This window comes from Bos mutus, chromosome 7 (genome assembly GCF_027580195.1).
Source record: "Bos mutus isolate GX-2022 chromosome 7, NWIPB_WYAK_1.1, whole genome shotgun sequence".
In the NCBI taxonomy this organism is placed as follows: Eukaryota; Metazoa; Chordata; class Mammalia; order Artiodactyla; family Bovidae; genus Bos; species Bos mutus.
The window spans coordinates 12,390,597-12,410,197 of record NC_091623.1 but is presented as its reverse complement, the minus strand read 5'-3'; the positions used below and the strand labels follow the sequence as shown (position 1 = coordinate 12,410,197).

At 42.3% G+C, this 19,601-nt stretch overlaps 1 protein-coding gene across 3 annotated transcripts in view; it reads right to left on the bottom strand.

Annotated features, from left to right (window-relative positions):
- Positions 1-19,601, bottom strand: part of RASGRF2 (Ras protein specific guanine nucleotide releasing factor 2) — a 263,109-nt gene that overhangs the window by 94,370 nt on the left and 149,138 nt on the right. For 2 of the 3 annotated variants that reach the window (XM_070373066.1, XM_070373065.1), the window contains exons 15-17: positions 18,699-19,087; positions 11,139-11,267; positions 8,471-8,560 (exon numbers count right to left, since the gene is read on the bottom strand). In XM_070373066.1, the coding sequence (XP_070229167.1) occupies positions 8,471-8,560; positions 11,139-11,267; positions 18,699-19,087 (608 nt within the window). The remainder of the gene's footprint in view (positions 1-8,470; positions 8,561-11,138; positions 11,268-18,698; positions 19,088-19,601) is intronic. The other variant, XM_005904542.2, reaches the window with a different exon arrangement.

Here is a 19,601-nt window from a genome sequence, read left to right as displayed (position 1 = left end):
TCCTGCATTGGAGAAGGAAATGGCAACCCACTCCAGTGTTCTTGCCTGGAGAATCCCAGGAATGGGGGAGCCTGGTGGCTGCCGTCTATGGGGTCACACAGAGTCGGACACGACTGAAGTGACTTAGCAGCAGCAGCAGCAGCTTTTGATTTAAAGCAAGAGACGTATGACTCTTCCTTTCACTTGAACACTTAAGAGGCCACTGCAGGATACATCATGAGAAACACTGGGCTGGAAGAAGCACAAGCTGGAATCAAGACTGCCAGGAGAAATATCAATAACCTCAGATATGCAGATGATACCACCCTTATGGCAGAAAGTGAAGAGAAGCTAAAGAGCCTCTTGATGAAAGTGAAAGAGGAGAGTGAAAAGGTTGGCTTAAAGCTCAACATTCAGAAAACGAAGATCATGGCATCTGGTCCCATCACTTCATGGGAAGTAGATGGGGAAACAGTGGAAGCAGTGTTAGACTTTATTTTTTGGGGCTCCAAAATCACTGCAGATGGTGATTGTAGCCATGACTTCTTGGTAGGAAAGTTATGACCAACCTAGATAGCATATTGAAAAGCAGAGATATTACTTTGCCAGCAAAGGTCTGTCTAGTCAAGGCTATGGTTTTTCCAGTGGTCATGTATGGATGTGAGATGTGGACTGTGAAGACGGCTGAGCGCTAGAGAATTGATGCAGTTCAAAGAACTGTGGTGTTGGAGAAGACTCTTGAGAGTCCCTTGGACTGCAAGGAGATCCAACCAGTCCATCCTATAGGAGACCAGTCCTGGGTGTTCATTGGAAGGACTGATGCTGAAACTGAAACTCCAATACTTTGGCCGCCTCATGTGAAGAGTTGACTCATTAGAAAAGATTCTGATGGTGGGAGGGATTGGGGGCAGGAGGAGAAGGGGACGACAGAGGATGAGATGGCTGGATGGCATCACTGACTTGATGCACATGAATTTATTTGAGTAAACTCTGGGATCTGGTGATGGACAGGGAGGCCTGGCATGCTGCAGTTCATGGGGTCACAAAGGGTCAGACATGACTGAGTGACTGAACTGCACTGAATGTCAATACTCTTGTATCTCAGGGAACAGGGACGCCCGAGGAAAGTGAGAGAGACAGGAATGGCAGGTATAGAGCAGCCAGAATACAAACATTTATTAAGTTCACCATCTTTATATTGTTATGGTTCATGGACCACCCCCAAATTAAATAGTAACATCAAAAGTTACTGATCATAGATAACCATAACAAATGTAATGATAAAGAAAAAGTTTAAAATATTGCAAGGATTACCAAAACGTGACACAGAGGCATGAAGTGAGCAAATGTTGTTGGAAAAATGGCACTGATAGACTTGCTTGACACATGGTTGCCAAAAATCTTCAACTTGTAAAAAATAAGATTTGTGAAGCACAATAAAGCAAAGTGTAGTAAAGTGAAGTATATCTGTACAAAGCTATAGTAATCAAAACAGCATGACATTGGCAGGAAAATAGACACAGATTAATGACACAGAATTGAGAGTCCAGGATAAACCTACATATATATGGACTATTAATTTATGACAAAGATGCAAAGACCACACAATGGGAGAAAAGGCAGTCTCTTTGATAAGTGGTATTGGGAAAGCTGGACAGCCATAAGCAAAACAATGAAACTAGACCACTCTTCTACTCCATACACAAAAATCAACTCAAAATGGATTAAAGACTTGGATATAAGACTTAAAGTCACAGAACCCCTAGAAAAAAACTTATGCAGTACACTCTTTAACATTGGTCTTAGCAATATCTTTCTGGATATGTCTCCTGAGGTAACGGAAACAAAAGCAAAAATAAACAAAAACTACATCAAGCTAAAAAACTGCACAGCAAAGGAAACCATCAGCAAAACAAAAAAACAACCTACTGAATGGGAGAAGATATTTGCAAATCATATATGCAATAAAGGTTTAATATCCAAAATATATATACAGAAACGCATGCAGGGAATTCCCTGGTGATCCAGTGGTTAGGACTCCACACTTTTCGTGCTGGGGGCCTGGGTTTGATCCCGGGTTGGGAAACCCAAGATCCCACAGGCTGGACAGTGCAAAGAAAATAAATAAAAGAATCTATGATAGAAGCAGAGCTGAAAATTAGAGGAAAACATTTTTTTAAAAAACTCACACAACTCAACAACAATTAAACAAACACCTCTATTAAAAAGTGGGCAGAGGATCTAAGTAGACATTTTTCCAAAGACCTACAGCGGCCAGCAGGCACATGAAAAGTGTTCAACATCACTGATCATTAGGGAAATGCTAATCAAAATCACGGTGGCATATCACCTCACACTAGTTAAAATGACTATGATCAAAAAGACAGGAAATAACAAGTGCTGGTAAGGATGATGAGAAAGGGAACACAAACACTGGTGGTGGGAATGTAAGTTGGCGCAGCTACTATGGAAAACAGTATGGAGATTCCTCAAAAAATTAAGACTAGAATCACCATATAAGCCAGTTATTCCATTTCTGAACAGTATGGAGATTCCTCAAAAAAATTAAGACTACAATCACCATGCTGCTGCTGCTGCTATGTCGCTTCAGTCATGTCCGACTCTGTGTGACCCCATAGATGGCAGCCCGCTAGGCTCCCCTGTCCCTGGGATTCTCCAGGCAAGAACACTGGAGTGGGTTGCCATTTCCTTCTCCAACGCATGAGAGTGAAAAGTGAAAGTGAATCACCATATAAACCAGTTATTCCATTTCTGAGTATTTATCCAAAGAAAATGAAGATACTAATTCAAAAAGACACATGCACCCCTATATTCAGTGTAGCATTATTTGTAATAGCCAAGATATGGACACAACCTAAGTGCTTATCAATGGATGAATGGATAATGATGCAGTATATGTGCACAACACAATACTATTCAGCCATAAAAAAAAAAAAAAAGGTGAAACAACATGGACAGACCTTGAGGGAATTACGCTAAGTGAAATAAGTCAGATGGAAAGAGACAAATGCCCTATGGTTTTACTCATATGAGGAATATAAAAAATAAAATAAACAACTAAACCAAACATAACAGAAATGAACATAGATACAGAGTAATGGTTATCAAGGGGAGAGGGACACTGGGGATGGTGCAATGGTTAAAGGGGGTCAACTGTGTAGTGATGGATGGAAACTTTCTGTGGTGAGCAAACAGTACTGAATACAGAAGTTGAAGTATTATACAATGTTGCACACGTGAAACTTAAAAATAAATAATTTAAAATAAGACTTGGAGTCATTTTCAGTTATATCCAGTTTGCCAAAGTTCTTTGTTTTTCACTGATAATAGTGATAATAGCGTTTTCATTAAAAATATAAATCAGATACAGGCTGTCTTCCAAACTTCAACTAGCTATATTAAGACATTTTAAAAAATGGATTTTATATTATGCTGGAAAAAAATAGAAAATATGTCTCAGACTAGGATACTTTCAGTAGGCATGCTACAACCAGAGAAGGAATAAATATACCTTCTCCAGCTAGTTTAGTGGTTCTCCATCTTGGCTCCTCCTAGGGCCAAATATCACCTGGGGAACTTTAAAAATCCTGATGCCCAGGATGTACCCAGACCAATCAAGTCAGAATCTGTGGAGGAGGAACCAGTTATCAGTATTTTTAAAAGTGGGTCCAGAATTGGGAGAGTGGCACTGACATATAAGCACTGCCATGTATAAAATAGAGGCTTAATGGGAAGCTGTTGTATAGCACAGGGAGCTCAGCTCAGTGCTCTGCGATGACCTGGAGGGGTGGGACAGGGATGTGAGCGGACGGAGGTTCAAGAGTGAGGGGATGTGCACACACACACACACACCTCTCTCTCTCTCTCTCTCTCTATATATATATATATATATCTGATTTACTTCACTGTACAACAGACAGTAACACAACATTGTAAGTCAATTATACTCCAATAAAAAACAAATAAATAGCAGGTCCAAGATCAATTCACACCAAGCTCAGATCTACTACTGGCTACACAAACCTGAGTGGTTTGACAGGGCATAAAACAGATTATGAATTATCTATTTCACAATTACCAAGTCGCCACCAATAAAGAACTCACTATTCCCCCAAGCAACTGTAACTGTGCCATTAATTTTCCTATAAATGCAATCAACCATTCCTCTAATTGTTTGACTTGCACAGAAGGGCAAAACCTACAATCATCTCCCAGATAATCAAGAGTTGCTTGTAGTACCTCTGCTGCCATTATTTATACTCTCATAAAAATAACCCACCTCACACTTTCATATTTCATTTTAGATCATTTCATAAACTCTATCATTAATCCCAGAGCTTCAGGTGTATAGTAAGCACCATGATATGCTCTGATATGTGTATTCATTGGATTTGCATTTCTATTGAAATCATAACTATATCCAAACTGCACCTGCAGATTCCCTGTATCAGCAGCCATCTGAAAGACACACATTTTAATCTGACTTTAATGCAGAGCTCCTCAATTTGAGCAGATGCTCAAAACTACATTTCAACCAGCGTGGTGGCTCATAAGACCCACTGATTTTTTTTTTTTTTTGGTCTCATTGTTGTATAGAGTTAAAACCCCGCCACCAAAAAGAGGACTTATTTGACTGATTGATGATCATTGGTCCCACTGCCATCTCCAAGCCCACCTGCTCCCCAAGATGATCAGAATTTCCTAAAGCTGCTATCATTCCAGGAATGATCAGGACTGAACTCATAAGCAGATTTACCAGGAAGCCAATGAAGCTTAAGCCTGAGGGCCTCTCAATGTGTCTGGGCCTCTTCCAGAGCTCTGAAGGTTTGTACTTGTAATTTGATACACTTTTGCTTTAGGCAAATTGTGTGTTATACCCCACAAACCCTAGATCCATTCATAATGGGCCTAATGTAACTTGGTTGCCATTTGGAAGGCAAGCACTAAACTAAGCTGTGAAATCTTCATAATGTGAAGTCAACAAGAATTAGCTGTGTTACAACCATGTCGACAGGTCAGTCTTTTCTTCCTCTCCAACAGAGGTTGCCAACAAAGGTCTGTCTAGTCAAGACTATGGTTTTTCCTGTGGTCATGTATGGATGTGAGAGTTGGGCTGTGAAGAAAGCTGAGCGCCGAAGAATTGATGCTTTTGAACTGTGGTGTTGGAGAAGACTCTTGAGAGTCCCTTGGACTGCAAGGAGATCCAACCAGTCCATTCTGAAGGAGATAAGCCCTGGGACTTCTTTGGAAGGAATGATGCTAAAGCTGAAACTCCAGTACTTTGGCCACCTCATGCAAAGAGTTGACTCACTGGAAAAGACTCTGATGCTGGGAGGGATTGGGGGCAGGAGGAGAAGGGGATGACAGAGGATGAGATGGCTGGATGGCATCACTGACTCGATGGATGTGAGTCTCAGTGAACTCTGGGAGTTGGTGCTGGACAGGGAGGCCTGGTGTGCTGCAATTCATGGGGTCGCAAAGAGTCAGACACGACTGAGCGACTGATCTGATCTGATCTGAACAGAGGTACTCCTGTTGGTCTACGAGGAAAGAGGGCATGGTGTGGAAGGAAAAGAAACCCACCATTGGAAAGGACAGGCTCTAGGTCCTAAAAGAAACCAGAGGGAAAAATCTAGGCTTTTCCAGTGTGTGCAGAAATCAGGTAGGCTTGGACCCAAGGGGCAGGACTGGCAATCCTGAGCAGATCCCAGGCCACCTGCCATAGATACAAATCAGCTTTCTCTGCCTTTACAGCTAGGCATGTACATCTTGTTTGGCCTTTTTGTGAAGAAATTCTCTGTTCATCCTCTTGCTAAATTAAAATTCATTCTCATGTAGTAAAGTTACTTTCTAAGCAAATATTAATGAGAAATGGCTCACATGCAAATGTCTGGAGTGAATATTTGAAAGCATAACCACTAATTGATGGTTCTAACCCAGAGTTCCCAGACTGCTGTGTATTTTGATGGAGGCAGAAGTGGGGGATGTGGAGATAGATGGGAGAGGATTAAAATGGGAGGGAACCTGAAGAGGAGCCTGAAATATGGAAGCCCACTCTGCAGACTGCATGGCTTGGCCAGGCAGCACCTTATTTCAGGCTATCAGCCACAAGCAGCAGGTTGGAACCACCAGCTGGGCTTATATTGCAGTCAATCAAGCAGATAGACCTGGAAAGATAGATGTGAGCATGAGGTCTCTACAACCTTCTCTCCTGCTCACTTTGGAGCTCTCCACATTCTGTGGGCACATGCGGGTCAATAATTCCTGATTCAGAGAGTGGATGAAAAGACCGATATCAGATCTTAACCGTTCTCTAGCACTCCTTCCCTTCGGACATTTGTCCTTCTGGGTCTAGAACTTCTTTGGAGAGCATCGGGCTCTCCCTGACCAGCCAAGAAGTCCAGATCATCCTCTTAGTACTTCCTTTCTTTCTGCTCCATTTCCACCTGCTCTCTTGACCTGTGAACTTCACCCTTCTGCCAAGTTCTTCCAGGCAGGTGGACTCTTCTGTGGGACCAGCTCCATGGAGCAGCTGAACCCCAGGGAAGTACTGATCCCTTCTCCAAAACTGACCCCCTTTCTTAGTACCATGGGCCATGGAGACTGACCCCTGTATCCCCAGCAGGGCCACAGACACTGCCAAATCCATCTTTCATTTCATTTATGTCTAAAATTGGATCACGTAGGGGCACAGTTCTTGAGATGCTATCCTACTGTGTGCCCCCTTTGCCTGGCAAAGTAATAAAGCCACTCTTTTTCCTCCATAAAAAACAAAAACAAATAAAAACACAATTGGATCATGAGGCTCCAGGCCATATTATAGGAGACAGCAGCAGCAGTGTGATGAGAGGAGCACCAGGCTACCCTGCATCCAGCACGCTGGCTGCGGTTAGCCAGCAGTCTGCCCTCCTCAGCTGGCTCACTGAGCAGGAGCTTTCTTGCTGCAGCTCTTCCAGCAGCAGGAGAGAAGCAGGAAGACAGGCGGCAGAGCAGCAGCAGGGTTCAGTGAGGAAGACGGCTCTTATGGCTACTTCATCTCTGGCTCATCATGGATGGATGAGCCCGAGTCCGAAAGCAATTCTCCATTAGAAGTCTGCTTCAGCCTCGGGTGAATAAAGGTACCTTCCCTGACTCAGCCTCCAGCTAATGGGGAGATGGGTTCATTCCAAATTGACTGAAAAGCTATTTTCCCTCACAAACCATATTTAAATTAAGAAACCTGTGAGGAAGCTCTGTACTTCACCTTTTCCAAAGATAGGCTAGATTGTGAGAACAAAACACAGGAGAAAGTCTCAAGGAATCACAGTTGATAACTCACTCTGCCGAAAGGGTAAAGAAGACCCCTATTACTTCATCAAAGAAATGTTCATTATTATAACATGCAGTCAACAGCAGAAGCTGACTGGATTGAGAAGCCATCCATATTATTACCGTTACATGCTGTACTGTGTGCCATGCTGATGGGAACTGGGGGGAAGGTTTAGGGAATATTTGGGGCAAAGAACATCCCCAGTTTGCCTGACCACATCCAGTGAAGTATGTGTGGTAAAATATTTAAGATGTGGAATGTCATCAATGTGCAAAGATTTTCCATTCAGATGGGATAATTACCTCATCTATATATATATAATTATAATTACCATGGTAATTCGTGTTCATTATAGAATAGCTCTCTGTTCTGACATCAGTTTAGAAAGATTTCACCCAGACAGCACCTACCAGTTACAACTGTTTAATACAGGTTCACAGGCTTTGGAAATATCCTTTTTTTCTCCATTGTTAATGAGCAATTGCTAATTAATAAAATATATCATCACTTCCAGAACCCATGGAGTTAGTTTAGGTGAAGGAACTCACAGCAAGAGGATTGTTTAAACCACATACAGATTTATTTTAACATAATGTCCTTCTTGCACATGAGAAAAGAGGACAGAGATAATAAATATAATTTTTCATCTACTTAAAATACTGTGCTTTTCTTTTAGGTACTTCTTTACCTTGAAAATTAACTGACAACAATTCAGCACCACAGAGCTACTGGAAATGAATTATGAGTCCAATAGATCCTCTCTCCTCTCCCACCCTCCACAAGCCTTCCCTCCCACCGTGCATACGCTTTTAGCACCGTACTCAATTAAAAGGGAAACATACGTTCTCAACAATTTGGCTTAAAAGGTTAAAGAACTCTGCTAATACAACATAAGAGAAATAACACATCCTGTTCTGATATGGAAGTTCTTGAAAGTGTTAAGCATAGGCTACCTGTATGAGACTTACCTGTAGGTGTTTATTTAAAAGACAGTCTTACACCAAGACACACTGACAGACTAGGAAGCTGGGAATCTGCAATTTTAAGAAGCTGCCCAGTGTATTATCAAGATGCTGGCAGGCGAGGACCACTGATTTACCATAAATTGCCAGAGGTCTGGGCAATTAATTGCCAAGCGCTCGACAGCTCGCCCCTACTCACCGGGTGGACTCCCGTGTCCTGCTGCAGCCGTAGCGATTGCAAAAGCAGAGGCCGGTGAAACAGAGCAGTGGGAGTTGTCAGCCGTCTGTCCTGGTTATTTAAAAAGAATGGGAATGGCATGGTGAGGCAGATGCATAATATTACATAATGAAAATTCTCATTTTCATTCCTGCACTGAATGAAGGTTTGGGTCAAATATCCTGTGTTGTCCTTATTAATAGGCAAATAACAAGATTCTATATCAACCAGTTCATTCTAGTTATAGATCCAAGAGAAATGAAAACATACGTCTATACAAAAACTTCTACACAAACATTCACAGCAGTATTATTCATAATAGCCAAAAAGTAAAAACAGCCAAATCTCCCCCAACTGACGAAATGATAAACCAAATCAAAAATTCCCATGTGAGGGAATATGATTTAGCCACAAAAGGCATGAGGTAATACATACCACAACATGAATGTACCTTGAAAGCATCATACTAAGTGAAAGCTGGTCACAAAAAGTCACGTATTATATGATCCCATTTATATAAAATGTCCATAATAGGTAAATACACAGAGGCAAAAAGTAAATTAGTGGTTTCCAGGTGTATTGGGGGATGAGAATGGGAAGTGACCACTGATGTGTACAGGATTTCTCTAGCAGGGGTAATGACAATATCTGGATTGAGACAGTGGTTATGGTGTCTCAGCCTTGTGAATATATAAAAGCACTGAACTGCACACTTGAAAAGGGTGAATCTTATGGTATGCGAATTTTATCTCAATATAAAAATATCTATATTTTTTAATATTCTACATGTTACAGATAGAATTTTCTTCTCAAAGCACTCTCAGAAAGGGGGATGGGCGCTCATATTGAAGGATGCACTGAGCACCTTTTTGTACCCCCTCTCACTTCTCAGATATTTACACACAGCACTTGATAATGTTGATGCCAACCTCACTGTTTTTCTCGTTCAGGCTTTTAGTGAAGATAGTTCATTTCTTCTGTGGCTTTTCTGTGATTCTGTGGTTTTATTAGTTTGCCTCTAAAGTCATATAGTCATGCTTAAAATAAATAAAAGGGGAAGCAAAGAGCTGCTTAATGTGCCTAAGCACTAAAGCACAAAACAGCTCTACCCTCTCCTTCAGCTATAGCCTGAAAACATTTGTGGAACAAGGTGGGCAAGAAGATAGATGAACAGGCAAAATTTCAGCTACACACTGAGAAAACGTGGGCTGCTGTCACTATTTGGATCCTCCATATCATCACAGACTGTGGTTTCCTTCCTGCATCTCTGGGATTTGGTTGGATCAGGAAAGAAACAAAGGACTTAGTTAATCCACAAACAGGATGAGGATTTTCAAATAAGGCCTGTATAAATTTAAAGAATTTTAAATGAATATAAACATATGAAAATAGACCATAAAACAGGGCTCTAATGATAGTAACCAAGTGGATAGCACTTAAATAACTCTTGCCTTGGTAAAATTTTGCTTCCATATAGTTTGACCCCAAACTCTTCCAGGTTAATAATGAACTCAAGGGAGTCTGTCTGACATGGCAATGGTCACGGAAGTTGCCAAGGTCTGGACTGATCAAGGCTCTAAGAACAGTAAAGAGATTTGGCCAATCCCATAGTAGTCTTATAATAAGGCAGAGAAGTCTAACTTGTTACATTGGTTTTCCAGAAGTACCCAAATGTCAGGGTGACCCATGACTGATCAGGAGCCCAAAATCAGTCCCACTCCTCAAGAGCTAATATCCATCAGGGCAATTCTGCTGACAATGGTCCACTCAGGCTAGCTTCTCTTGGAGCTGATGGCAATGACAGCTTCCACTGTGTTGCTGAGGCTACAAATGAAATGACCATTTGCAGCCAAGCACTCTGTCTTTTGCTAAACTGCCTTACTTGAAGTAGAAGTATGAAAGTCAGAAAACATCTACATTTACTTAGGTTACTTGGGGTGAATCTGCTTTCACAAGTGAATAATTTTCCCTTCCAATTTGAAACAATTGTCTTGAGAAAAAAGGAGACATTTCAAAAACAACTGTTATTTGTAGTTATATTTACTTAAGCGATGGGGAGATAAAAGTTTTCTATCTTTTGCTCTGATAGTTTTCCCTTCAATTAGAAATGGTATATTTTAAAACAAATTATGGGATAATATTTTATAATTTTCATAATAGAAAATATACCAGATTCTGCCACTAACAATGAAGACTGGAGTCCCAGGCAACTGGACATTACTTTAGTTGAAATACTGTTCTTAATAAGGTCACCCCACAGTTTTGTGTCCCAGACGAACCTATTTAATAGAGACTACACTGGGATTCATCGTAATGTCATCAGAGTCTGGGAACACTTTGGCAAAACCAGCACTGACATTCAATCAACTGGCAACCAAGAACAGGCTTAGAGATTAACCTGCGATTCAGGTTACTCCACACAAAATACCACGCAATGATGGTGGTCAAGTAAATACTGGTTATATTAGTGACATTTTCTCTAATCATTTATGTTCCACTACTTGCTCCAATGGTAACATTTGCTTCCAATTAATTTTCATAATTGAGACTGAAAAATATTTGGGAACTGAAATGGTAAGGTAAACAAAAGATTCAGGAGCTAGAATCATCTCTCACTTGCATGTTTCTGAGTCCCTTCCTGAGTGCTCACCTCCAGGCTGGCGGTAGCGGAGGTGCCGAGGAGTTGAGGGTGACCTGCAAGGTGACAGTTCTGCGGCATCGGCTACGGGGGAGCTGTCCACACCTGCTCGGTCCACCGGCGCAGACTCGAGGACTGCTGCTTTAAAACATCACACATTTTAACAACCAGGTTATGAATTCAAGAGCTTCTTGTTAGTATCATGCATGGGAACACAAAAGTTCCTTATGGATAATAAGCATTTCATACTAGTCTGTATTTTTAAAGGACTTTATCATGATATCGAAGAACCGACTCATTGGAAAAGACCCTGATGCTGGGAAAGATTGAAGATGGGAGGAGAAGGGGACGACAGAGAATGAGCTAGTTGGATGGCATCACCTAAGTGATGGACATGAGTTTGAGTAGCTCCAGGAGTTGTTGATGGACAGGGAAGCCTGGCGTGCTGCAATCCATGGGGTCGCAAAGAGTCGGACACGACTGAGAGATTGAACTGAACTGATCATGATATCAAGCCACTCCTCCTGGCAGAATGCTGATGATACACAACATGTGGTTAGTGGCTACAGTACAGAACATTTTTCCATCCTTCCAGAAAGTTCTAATGCCCTAGAGCTACAGATAAGCAGCAGGCCAGTGGAAATTTTTATAATGAAAGTTGAGAGGTTTTAAGATAATTTGAGTCTCTTCACTGCAGGTAACATCCCATGAGTAAAAGAAACATCATTTCAGGGTCACATTCAAGCTATTACCACATCCCTTGCACTAACTTGTTAACCAGGTAAAACTACAACTGCATGTGTGTTATTTTAAGGAAAAGCACTACAAAAATTTCATAAACTTCTAACAACTCTTTGATTTCTTTTTCCTTGGGCTTTGCATCAACTGATAAAAACTGCACCACCTCCACTAATTTTCCATTATCTCTATCAGCAGAATTATTCTCAACTCCTTTTACCATTCCATTCAAGATTTCACTCAACAAACTCGACAAAATTCCTAATGACTTCACATAAAGCCATTTTTACACTTGTATGTGATTCACTCCTTTAGAAATATGGCCCAAATTCAGCTCTTCTGAAACACAAAGGGGCCAGGGAAGGGAAATGGTTAGAATCTTTCCTTGAATGACATAATTACAGTCAAGCTGGCAATGATGCAGGATGGAGACAAAAAAAAATCAGTGCTTAGCTGTTAGTTTTATTATTTTCTAAATAAGTCCCTCAAAATTCAGTAATAGAAGGCATCTGCTCTGCAAGAGCAAGCAGAATATCAAACGTGTGTCCTCGGTCTGATTCAAGCATTCATTCCTCTGAGGCAAATGAGCAAATCATTTAGTCAGCAATTACACTGAACCAAAAAACTTCCCAGTGCGAGAGCTGGACAGGGCTCGGGAAGTCCACTGAAAGGACAGAAAAGCACGGCGTAACACTGCAAGCAAACGGGCACCTACAGAGAGGAAAAATCACACCAGCACAGTGCGGGGGAAAGAAGCGTTTCCTTCTGGCAGGTTCACGTTCAATCAATCCCTGCAAACAGCTTTGCCTGCAGAACGAGTGGGCAGATGTGGGCTCAAAACAAATGCTAAAATTGGGAGCACTTTCAACCCACAGGCAGGCAATTTTCAAACTAGGAACAAAGAAACAGACACTAGTGATGTGGGTCGAGAGGCAATGCTTAGACTGTGTGGACAGCCAGGGCCCAAGAGAACGTGGATGGACTAAGAGGCCCGAACACCATGCGCAGGCCCCCGTGGTTCTCCTCTCTTCTCCGCTGTGGGTTATGTTTTGTTGATATCCCACCACTGGGTGGAATATGAATGTGTGTTGGGCTGAAATTTGTGCTTTTTAGAAGAATTCAATATAGCAGAAGGTGGGGCCTTTCTAGAAGGAAGAAAGAAGACCACTAAACCAGTCCATTCTAAAGGAGATCAGCCCTGGGTGTTCTTTGGAAGGAATGATGCTAAAGCTGAAACTCCAGTACTTTGGCCACCTCATGTGAAGAGCTGACTCATTGGAAAACACCCTGATGCTGGGAGGGATCGGGGCAAGAGGAGAAGGGGACGACAGAGAATGAGATGGCTGGATGGCATCACCGACTCGACATGAGTCTGAGTGAACTCTCGGAGTTGGTGATGGACAGGGAGGCCTGGCGTGCTGTGATTCATGGGGTCGCAAACAGTCAGACACGACTGAGTGACTGAACTGAACTGAATGGATGTTGAGTGAGCCTGGAACACATCTGGGGATTAGTAGAGGTGAAACCAACTGCATTACTCTTCCCTTACAAGTTCAGAGCCTCACTGAGATGAGGGATAGCTCCTGTTTCTCTTTTTTCCCTTCATGTCATTTGAAGTTCTCTTGCCAGGAAAGATGGCAAGGCTGGCATTATAACTGCAATGACAATAAAATCGGACAAAGGTTACTAGCATTTTGCAAAGACAGCACCCTGCAACTGTCTAGCCGGACAGCAGTGAGAGGACCCATGGCCCCACTACAGACCCAACAGAGAAGCTGATCTTGTGCAATGAGCTTTGGAAAGTTGCATCCTGAGGTGAACAGCAGAAAATGTATAAACTCCGGGCACAAACTTCTTATTCAAGTTTGCCGACTGTTTAAAGTGTCAACATTATGCAAAGCACACACAAACATCTTTCAAATTAAAGAGAGATCATTGTCTCCATTTACTTTGCCAACTGGAATTTTCAAGATTAGACAGCAGAGTTAACACAGCAGCACTCTTGGCTTCTACAGACATTGTGCACACGCACACACACACACACACACACACACACACACACACACACACAAACTGATCTTGTCAGGCTGATGCTGAAGTAAAGTGTTTCATCTATGACTTTTCTGGAAGTATTCATGATCGGTACTGCCTATATACCAATGCAAAATAAAAGGAAAAACTAAATCTATAATTCCTTCGTTTCACCCTTCAAAAAAATGCCCAAGAGCTCCCTAGACCTCAGAATTATGTCTAAGCTTTCTATTCACAGTGTTTCCTTTATGAGGATCCACAGGATAAATTATTCTCAAGTCTCAGGAGCAAGAAAATATGTGCCTGCAGACCAGTCTATTCTTAGTTGTCTGTATGAATCATATAATTGATTACACTCAAAACCAAAATCAGAATGACTCCAGGAACTGGAGAGAACCACACAGCATTTGTTTGTTCAACAATTTTTCTTCATTGCCTATTTCTTTATCTATTTGATTTTTAATCCAGCGTACCATGTGCCTCTCTTAGTTACATCTTTAACACTTTGAAGAACAATATGGGAAGTAAATACATTAAAAATCATCAGAAGACAGCTACCCGAAAGGGAAAAGAAATCAAGATGCAAAGAAGTGGCCAGAAACAAAGTATTTAAGGGAATGATGGGCCTTCCCAGGTGGCACTGGTGGTAAAGAACCTGCCTGCCAATGCAGGAGATGTAAGAGACACAGGTTCAATCACTGGGTGGGGAAGATCCCCTGGAGGGGGCACAGCAGCCCACTCCAGTTTTCTTGCCTGGAGAATCCCATGGACAGAGGAGCCTGGTGGGCTATAATACATAGGGTCACAAAGAGTCGGACACAACTGAAGCGACTTAGCACACACGCAAGGGAAGGATTGTTAGGGGTAGTAATTATAGTAAAAATGAGAGAAAAGGGGGGACGTGTCAGTGGGTAGTCATGACTATGACACGCTGGACTCTGGGGAGAGGACTGGACATCTCTGGAGCTGAGGTAGGTTTTCACGGGCTAACAAGTGCCATGGCCATGCATGGACACAATCCTGAACAACCCCACCTCCACAGCGAGATGGCTCTGCATTTAACCTTGACTGGAGAACCACAAAATCCTATCTCTACCCCACAAGCCATGTGAATAAACTGACCCCTGAAACTCTAACTGCATATCATTTGTTTGGGGGAAATCCAGTGGAGATACAGAAGTAGTAAGCCCATAACTTTGGTTTTTCTCTAATGTGAGAAAGATCCTAATATTTCTGCCTCGCCTTTATCCATGGGCCCTCACCATCTGCTGGGCCCTGGTCAGCAACAACCTGAGCTGCCACATAATAAGGTCTCCAGGTGCCACTAGCTGTGCCCACAACATTCCCACCTCTGGCAGTCTGTTAGCGTCTTGCCCTGAGAGCTTGATTTGGTCCTTTCTCATTTATCTTGGCTCCCCAGTTCTAAACTTTTTCCACCTCATTACTCTTGGGGAAAAGCCACTGATTCCTGCCAGTGATTACACCTCTACGTGAGACAGTAGGCCAAACAGATGTTATGATGCGGCATGGGACCATCACAGGCACTCTGGGCTTGGGCCTGGAAAACCAGAACTAGGGAACTTGGTGACCACTGTAGAACAATTCACGTGCAAGTAAAAGTCTAAAAATTAATTATTACGGGGAAGGGGCAACTTGACTGAGGGCCTTTAGAACTGTAACACGCACTTAGTATACGATGCAGAAAGGAGCAGATTTTTCTTTTGCTCCTCTATTAAAGAAAGAAGTTACTATCTATACTCTCGGGCCCTAGCCAAGTTAAAATGCAATCTCTAGAAAATCGCAAAAAAGGAGAAAGATTCTTACCATGCTCCCATTAGAAGGCCACTCTCAAAAGAACAGAAAATACTAAGTGTTGGCAAGGATGCAGAGAAACTGGAACCCTGTACTCTGTTGATGGGAATGGTAAGTGGTGTCGGCACTATCAAAAACAAAAATTTCCTCAAAAAATTAGAAACAGAATTACCATATGATCTAGCAATCTCGCTTCTGGGTATATACGCAAAAGAACCGAAAGCAGGGTCTTGAAGAGAATCTGCATACACGTGTACACTGCAGTATTACTCACAAGAGCCAAGAGAGGGAAACAACCCAAAAGTCCATCAAGAGAGGGATGGATAAAGAAAATATGGAATACACATACAAAGGAATACTATTCAGCTTTAAAAAAGGAGAAAACCCTGGCATGTGTTACAACAAAGATGAACCTTGAGGACATTATGCTACATGAAAAAGCCAGTCACAAAAAGGCAAATACTGTGTGGTTTTACTTATATACAATACAAGAAGTAATCAAACTCACAGAAACAAAAATAAGATGGTGGCTGCCAAGGGCTGGGGGAGGGAGAAATGGGGAGTTGTTCAATGGGTATATAGTTTCAGTTTTTTAAGATGAAAAAGTTCTGTGTACTGTACAATAATGTGAATATATTGATACTTAACACTACTGATTTGTACACTTAATGGCTAAGATGGCCAAAAAAGAAGAAGGAGGAGAGAAAGGAGAACTTTTTAGGAGAGTTTTAAATAGTTGCTAGATACTAGAAAGCAGGAAGACTAGTAACATGGTCTACTCTGCAGAGCTTCACATGGTGTCCAAACTGGACAAAAGCTGTCACTTCACAAGCTGTGACCACTCCTGCTCTCAGAAATGGCTTTCACCACTGGGGGTTATCAGCAGCCTTTTGCTCATAGGTGCTCTTTGGCCATGAGTTTGCCTATTTCCTCCAAGCAGCCCACTTGTCCATTCTTCTTGGCTGACGTCAATGACCCCTGCAGATTCTGCTCAACCAAACATGATCTCCCCTGCTTTTCACCTTCCTGAGCCCTCCATCTATACATCTTGAACCACCTGTGTTTGCTCACCTTCTCCAGAGAACTACATATAAGGGGCCAGGGCACCATCTTATTTACCACTGTGGATCCTGTAGCACGGCAACGTGCAGAGGAGGAGGTCACAATGACTCCTGAACAACCTTACCCTGTTCCAATCCCAGTCTCCAAACAAAGTCTTGGAGCCACCAATGTCTAACACTGAAATGCTATTCCTAAAGCTCCGCTAACTCAAAATGACATGAGAATCCAGACTAACCTCCAGATTCCTCCTCTCTCATTTAATACAATCCAATAATGGAGGAGAAAGAACTTTCTATATTCTGGGAAGTTCCAGTAATTCCCAGGCCGCTCTGACACAGAGAGGAGATTTGAACTAAGCCTCCCAAAGTCACTCCCTCGGCAGAGACTCCCAAGCACTGGTCTGGATCAAACCCCGGATGCACTTGTCAGCCTGTGCACTGCCTCACTATTCCCAAGAGAAATCCATCGTGATTCTGCTGCAGCTTGTTGTTCTAATGACTTTTTAAATTATCTTTCCCCTTTCATCCTCCTTAGTTGCTAATGTGTCAACTTAAAGAATTTCTTGGTTAAAAGGGTGCTACTTTTGATCTTGACAACCACTCCAGTTAAAATTCCACAAAGCACTTCACTCAGAAAGCTGATTTAAATGATCTGAGCTAGAAAGTGCATAGAAGCTTCAAGCAGGTAGAAAGCAGGAATCTATGCTTCCGTCTCAGTAATCCTCCTTAAAATTTGGACAATTTGCCTGACTTATTGCCCAATTTTTTATTATGTTATCAGCAAACAAATCAGTCCCTGTGTAGTTTACAAAGAAGCTGTTTGCTAATTTGGCTGTTAAATTCTGTTCATCACAGAAACACTGGATTGTAAAAGAACAAGGCTAGGCTCATTTCCTCCAACCCTTATGCTGTACCAAGCTGAGAAGGGTATGGAGATGTGTCACAGCAATCCCTAATTAGTCCCCTGAGTGTTTTGCTTGATTTATTCATTTAACAAAAATTTACAATCTGTGAGGTACTGGCCAACGCCCTGACAGTACAGAAGTGAACAAGACAGACAAGATTGCTGATCTCATGAGCTTCTGTAGGAAAAAACTGCCCAGGCAGAAAAGACTGCCCAGGCAGGGGCATAAGCAAGTGCAAAGGTCATGAGGCAGTAAGAACCCAGGAGTTTTTGAGACAAAAATAGGAAATCAGTGTGACTGTAGCCAAGAAGATGAAGAAGAATGGCAGAAGCAGGGATTAGAGACACAGCATCCAAATCTCATAGGATCTGAAGGCCTTGGGAAGAAGATTGTACTTTATTCTAAGTAAGATGGGAAGTCTTTAGAGAATATAATCAGGAAACCAGATGATCTAATTCACATTTCTAAAAACTGCTTTGGTTGTGTCATGGACAGTGAACACTGTCTCAGACTTTATTTTTTCCCTATATCTCTGTCGTAATATGGAGTGTTGTCTTGGAAACTAAACTGAAGAAGTCATCTTAATGCTTCCAGGTTAGGTTGTCATCCTAAGCAAGGAAAGGCCAGAAGCAGTACAGGTGCTTAAGATGGACACTGGAGGAGGAGAAGGCTCTGGGACTCGAGGTCATGGATAACGGTGCCTGAAACTTGCCTCTATGCCAAATATTGGGCTATGCTCTTTAGCCAACCAGCCTTAATCAAATTCCACTAAGAACCTTCCAGTGATAATCATCTAGATGATACCATCCTTCCATAGACAATTGACTACAATTGGCCTTTTACTACAGAAGGCAGCTAACCCTGCCCTCCTTCCACAAAGGCTAGAAACTTTCAGGACTTTCTAATTAGCCATTGCACTCACTCTACTTTCTATGCAAAAGTAGGAAAGTTGTAAAGAAAGGGAACTAGGGTTCCAGAAGGAATGGTGGGGCCAGCAAACACAGAGTGTGGTAGCAGGATAATACCTCTCTGAATACTTCGTTTTAGCTTGTTACACAGATCCACACGGGGGTTATCAACAGACTCCTCTACAGATCCCGGGCTTTGTTCTGGAGAAGAAAGGCCTCTGCTCAGATCCAACGGCACTTTACCAGTGTGAGGCGGTGGGGATGCAGCTGGGCTGTGGGTGGTGGTGGGGCTGCTGGATGCCGAGGAGGTGGTCAGATCCAGTGCGCCTATCCTTGAATTCAAGGGAGAAGTCAAGGACAGCTTTCTGGCCCTCACTGGGGAGGACGTCCTGGACACAGCCAGTGGAGGTGGGGAAGAGAATTTGCGACACAGGCGTGGGGATTTGCCTTCCACCAAGTGTTCACCTCTGTTGTTCTGGCTGGTAGCAAAAAAGAGTTCCAATGACCTAAAAGCAAGAGCAAAAGCTATTAAAAGATTGTGGCCGAGTGAAAAATTAGTCTCCTGATGTCGTTCAAGACATGCTCCCTACATTAAAAGGCCATGCTATCATAGAACTTCTGTGGCTGGATTCCTTTATTTAAATGTTGGGTGTATACCATACACTTGCCAAAAGAACACACTTTTTAGGCTTTGTCTAACCCCTTGCTACTAAACTGTGTCCAAAGACAAGGAACACTGGCATTGGGCTCCACTCCAGATTTACTGAATCAGAGCCTGCAATTTAACAAGGTCCCCTGGTGATGCTTCTGCATATTAAAATGTGAAAAGCACAGTTGCTTTAAAAAAAAAGAAAAAGAAAAGAAAGGTAGAAAGAAAAGCTCCAAACAATAGCTTTATCTTGGCAAAGGCCACTTGGAAACTTAAACTGCTTCCCTTGGGAATTGTGACCTCCCCTCACCGTCTTCTACTGGGGACTGGGGGGTCTGGTAAGCTCAAAGGCCAGCCAGGACCCTGCAGAG